Here is a 6,053-nt window from a genome sequence, read left to right on the forward strand (position 1 = left end):
TAGGCCCTGGCCACAACCACCGCAGCATATCACACCCATGGCGGCTTATAACTCAGTACCACACCCATAGAATCCAAAATTTTAACTGCGGCATGTACTCAATTTTAATGACCGCTGGCACCACGTGTGTCCTTAGAACAGTTTCAACTTGCCTGCGCATAGCACGGACGGAAATACTATCCTTATGAGACCCCTCATTTTCAGTAATTACAAATATCCCGGACAGCGCGGCCATGGCGAATACATCATTAGCACCAGCCGCCTAAACAAATACAGTATTGCACCCATCTCTTACTCTCTAAATCTCCCCAAGCACTCTGACACACCAAAACACTCCCCAAAACTGCATTTCGCCTCTGTTCGCCGCCGCGCTAACAGCGGATCCAAGATGTCGGGCGCATCTGAACAATCTGACGCAGATCACGCCTCACTCCAGCCAATCGGCGGACACGTCGCGTGTCCGCGGTCATGACGCGAGCCCATTAGTCAATCTTCCTATGGAAACAGCAACTTAACCATAACTACACAGCCACTACCGTATATATACGCCAGACCATAAGGCAAAGGCAGGAGTTCAACAGTCTTGCCCGGCCAGTACGAGAGCGGCACTGAAGTGAGAGAGGCTGGGGAGAGGACCTGCCGAGAGAGGGTGAGACGAGAAAGCAGGAAGCAGCCGCCCAGAGTGCTCAGGCGAAGCATTTAACTGGCTGTTTTGTTTAGTTCCAGCGTGAGTACAATGGGGTCTGTCATTGCATGTGAAGACTGGGCATAAAGTTTAGGAAAAATGCTTTCTGTGCAGATAAACTACACATTACTTTTTCCATTATTTCAAATATGCACAATGTTCCTTGCTTATATGAAGAGTTTGCTGATATGATTGATATGTTATTTTATATCCGCCTTCATACTCACATGCTTACTACATATACCAGCCCTTAGAGGATAAGGGATATTAAACTGCATTAACACGCCAACTCATTGTCATTGTCAATCATTGCGTCAAATCTGTCATCTCTTGTGGGTCACAAACCTTTATTTTTCCTGACTATATATGTGTTTGATCATGCTGAAGGCACTGTAAAACTAGGCCCGGAAATGCATAAGCGCTGGAATGGAACTTAGTGTGGTTCAGACATGAATGTATAATGACCAGGGGTCATTTATCACAGCCTCTTGGGGAGTGGAGATGAAGGACTATCGAACATGCCTACACATACACAATCAATGCACCTGTACTCATGACAGTCTCTCGTGTCACTATCATGGCATCCCTCCTACTCTTCTTCACAGTCCGTCATTACCCTTATCCCAGTGTCCTCTTCCTCATCACAGCCCTCATATCCTTACCTCACCATCTTTATCCTTAGCAAGGTATCCCTCCTCCTCTTCTTCACAGTCCCTCATTACCTTTATGCAGGCATTCCCCCTCCTCCTCACAGTCCCTTATTACCATTATCTCAGTTTCCTCCTCCTTATCTCAGTTTCCTCTTCCTTATCGCACCCTCCTTATCATTACCACAACATCCCTCCTGCTCTTCTTCACAGTCCCTCATTATCTTTAAGCAGGCATTCCTCCTCCTCTTCCTCACAGTCCCTCATATCCTAGCCCTACACTCCTTATCATTAGCATGGCATCCATCCTTCTCTCCTTCACGGTCCCTCATTACCCTTATGCAGGCATTCTTCCTCCTCCTCACAGTCCGTCATGGCCCTCATCCCAGTGTTCTCTTCCTTATCACAGTCCCACATATCTTTACCCCACTCTCCTTATCATTACCACAGTATCCCTCCTCATCTTCTTCACAGTCACTCAATACACTTATGCAGCCGTTCCTCCATGTCCTCACAGTCCCTGGTTAACCTTCCAGTCTGCCGTTGCACCACACTGTGGTTTACAAGCATAGTAATATGTTACATCCAGACTTTATGAACTTAAGTCTACTGTGGCTTTCTTCTCATTTTCCTACAGATAAGAAGAAGGGAGCCAATGGAGAAGAATGGAAGCGCAGTGACAGAGCTCCTACTGCTGGGACTATCTGAGGACCCGCGTGTGAATATGGCTCTCTTTGTGGTATTTCTATTAACGTACCTGCTCACTATCATCAGCAATGCTACACTGGTCACAGCCTGTGTCATTGAACCGAGCCTTCACACACCTATGTATTTCTTACTGGGAAACCTCTCCATCTTGGACATCTGCTTCTCATCAGTGTATGTCCCTTACTTGCTGGCCCAATTTCTATCCCAGCAAAAAATCTGCTTAGCAGGATGTGCTGCTCAGATGTTCTCTTCCCTACTCTGTGGCATTTCAGAGTGTGTACTCCTAGCAGTCATGGCATATGATCGTTATGTAGCCATCTTGTTTCCCTTGCATTATAGAGTCATCATGAGCAGGTCACTATGTATTACAATGATGGTCTGCTGCTGGTTTATTAGTAGTATAATTGCGCTTGTGGTCATGGTTTTGACCCTACGATTGCCTTTATGTGGTCACAACACTATCAACCATTTCTTTTGTGAGGCCACAATTTTCTTAAAGATGGCGTGTGGGGACATCTTTGTCACAGAGATGGTGATTTACTCGGGGTCGATCGTGGTGATGCTGATCCCCAGTTTCTTCACCCTCGTCTCCTATGTGCACATCATCACCACCATCCTGGGAATCCGCTCTTCTGAAGGCCGGCACAAAGCCTTCTCAACATGTGCCTCGCACCTGATTGTTGTCACCATATTCTATGGCACCGCCATTTTCATGTATATGAAACCAACATCTGCAGACTCTGCAAATCAGGATAAAATAATTTCACTCTTTTATACCGTGACTCCACCGTTGCTGAACCCAATGATCTACAGTCTCCGGAACAAAGATGTGAAAATGGCCCTGCTAAAAGTTGCACAGCGAAACAGTTTTGAATAAAGGTTATACGTGTGTTCAATACCTTTTGGTAAGGTGACCCGATCATTAAAGTGGCAGCTGATGAATTATTTAAAAGGAGGGGCAAATATATTTCCAATTAATGTGCATGAGCCTCCGAATGTAGCGAGGGAGCCCAAAACAACCAAGACAGGTTTCACAGGGTTCTCCCTTGAGTTCATATTTTGAAAAATGAATTAAAATGGTGAATTTTGCAGCACACTTTCTGTTGGAAAATGCGTAAAAAGCCACACAGTAACACATGAAAAAAATAACAGATGCCAAGTCACCAACAGTGCACGGAAATCATTTCCAAAGTATTTCTCTAATTACTTTGCCCAAGAAACATGGATGTCATTTCACCAAAATGCCAGGGGAAGCAGAAGTGACAATACATGACCCTTGTCCTCTGATGACATCACCGGAAGTAATGTCAGTTGGCCCTGCCACCAAGTGACATCACCAGAAGTGATGGCACACAACCTTTCAACCCTTGACAAAACAGGAATTAGCTTTATACTGAATCTGTTTGTTGTCTCAATGACCACCAGTCTGACTTCAGAGCAGCCAGAAGCACAGAAACTGCTCTCCTGAACACCCGTGAAGACTTGCTCTCCAATCTTGACTCTAACCTTCCTTCTGTCCTCATTCTCCTTGACCTATCCTCTGCTTCCGACACAGTCAACCATGATATTCTGCTCAATCGTCTCTGAGACAATCTGGGTATCTCTGGTTGACGTCCTTTCTCACTGATCAACCCTCCCAGGTACAACTTGGGTCTTTCCTCTTGTCTATCTCTCTCTCTACTTGTGGTGTTCCCCAGGAGTCTAACCTCTCTCCCTGGCCATTTAACCACTGCCTGGCTCCTCTGGCCCACTGCATCTCTACCTTCTAGTCTAACTTATGCTGATGACATCCAGCTCTCCTTTAGCCTCCAATATCCTCTTCTGCTCCTTCTCTCATGCCAGACTGTTTGTCCACTATTCAGGAATGGTGTGCCTCCAACAATCCCTGCCTTAATGCCAGTAGGACTGAGATCCTCCTCATTGGAACGCCTGCTCCCGCCTTCCCTCTCTCACACTGGCCGCCCACCCTGGGCCCTCTACCTTCTCCTTCCAGTGAGGCTAAGAACCTTGGGGGTCATCTTCGACTCCAACCTATCCTTCTCTCCTCACATCTCTGACGTCTCTAAGACGACACACAATCAGCTGCACCTCCTCAGAGGTATTCTTCCTTTTCTCACTTTCCCCCAGAAGCTCACTGCCTCTAGACCCCTGGTCCTCTCTACGCTGGACTAATGCAACAGCCTCTTTCTAAATCTGCCTGCATCTACACTTCACCCTCTTCAACTTATCCAGAACAAGACTGCAATACTTGTCCTTGGCCTCAAGCCCAGGGATTGTATCTCACCAGCACTGAAATCCCTCCACTGGCTCCCTGTGGCTGTGAGGATCAAGTTCAAGACCCTCTGCATCATCCACAAGACTTTCTGTGGCCGGGAACCACACCACATCCAACTTTCTCTTGCTAAGCATCTTCCTTCTCGAGCCCTCCGCTCATCCACTTCCAACTCTCTGAGGGTCAGACGCTTCTCCAGGCAGAGAGTGGGGGGTAGATCTCTGTCCTCGGCTGCGGCATCCCTCTGGAACACCCTCCTTGCCACTCTCAAACTTGAGCAAGACCACCTAAAGTTCCGGAAGCAACTCAAGACCTTCCTTTTCGCTTCTGCTTTCTCTCTCCCTCGCCCTTGCTGATGTCCCTGTCTGCTGCGGATACTGGTTACCTGGCCACCCACTGAACTTACGGGAACAGGCTCCTGCCGACTGGTTGACCTTGCACTGCCTCTGGGCCTCCCAACCACTTAAGGGACTGTATCTGCAACTCTACAGTCCCCTGATTCTCTGCACTTATGAGCCACCTCCTGGCTGCACTTATTAGTTACTTTGCACTCTCCCTTCCCCATTCCTCACCGGCACTTCTACCCCGCCCCTCCGTACTTGCATGATCTGAATGACACAAGACCTAGTAAGATCATTGTTTTGTCCTCCTTCTGTCATCCCTTCCTTGTCTTGTCGCGCCTAGAAACACTTGTGAACAGGCGCGTTATAAATGACATATAAAATTTCATCAAATAGCATTGTTCTCAGTACACTAAGAAAAATATGGTTATGATGTCATTGTAATATGATATACATTTCATATAAGAATGGATTACCATAGGTAGCATTAATATCAGGGTGTATAGGCCCATATTACCAAATGACTGTGAATTTAAGCATTTGTACTTACCTTGGCTTGCCTGCAGTTACGGTCATCTCGATGTTCCGAACAAGGCAATACAAGCTGCTCCTGCTTGGTGTCGGTGTGCTCTGGCTGCCCTGCTCTCAGTTCTGTGCCATAGGATGCAGAAACCTGGCATAGAAGAAAATGGCAATGTGTGGTCAGGGTGTAGAATTACAGTTAAACTAATGCAACGTGCACCTAGCGGGAAAAAAGAGGCAAAGCAGCATGCAGCAAAAGCGACAGCAAATCTTGACTACCTGTAATTCCCTTGGATTTGGTGGGGAATTTTGAAAACAAAGAAAATATGAAGGTCAAGTTTGTAGAGGCAATGTAATCAATCAAATTTTAAATCAAAAGTTAATACACAAACTGAAAGGGAATAAATATATGGTTCATCATCAGGCAGACCAAGAGGCGGACCCCCTACCTTACATGTTATTAACCATACATGTCGGAGCTATATGGTGTGAAGGCATCAGGAAGTAGACACAGACAACTGTGGAAAGTTAGGGTTACAAACATGTATTAAAATCACACAAGGGGTTGGAATAAGGCTTATCTTGCCCTATGCTAAGATTGGATTTCCCAATCTAACGAAACTAATAATAGTATGTGTCAGGAAGTCCAAAATAAATGTCTGTCTTTGTCCAAAACCTATACTTGCCCTCATATATATTTGTTCAAACTGTGCAGGGATGCCAGTTCAAACACAAGTTCAGAGCGTCTTCCAGCTCTTGGTCCGAAAGGTGCTTTCCTTTCCCCAGGATTCTAAATAGTTCACTCTTAATCACCAGGGGTTCCCTTCCCCACGCTTTCAAGTTTCTCACTGTTTTCACAACAACACAATTCCTCGGGA

The 6,053-nt window shown here is 46.2% G+C and overlaps 1 protein-coding gene across 1 annotated transcript; it reads left to right on the forward strand.

The window, feature by feature from the left end:
• Positions 1-1,987: 1,987 nt before the first annotated feature.
• Positions 1,988-2,917, forward strand: LOC138452753 (olfactory receptor 2D3-like). Its single transcript, XM_069605101.1, has one exon. The coding sequence runs from the start codon at positions 1,988-1,990 to the stop codon at positions 2,915-2,917; it is 930 nt and encodes a 309-aa protein (XP_069461202.1).
• Positions 2,918-6,053: the final 3,136 nt, after the last annotated feature.

This window comes from Ambystoma mexicanum, chromosome 4p, assembly GCF_040938575.1.
Source record: "Ambystoma mexicanum isolate Mex_15411 chromosome 4p, UKY_AmexF1_1, whole genome shotgun sequence".
In the NCBI taxonomy this organism is placed as follows: Eukaryota; Metazoa; Chordata; class Amphibia; order Caudata; family Ambystomatidae; genus Ambystoma; species Ambystoma mexicanum.

Excerpts from the sequence above, each read along its gene's own strand:
- LOC138452753 (XM_069605101.1), top strand. The coding sequence starts at position 1,988 with ATGGAGAAGAATGGAAGCGCAGTGACAGAGCTCCTACTGCTGGGACTA.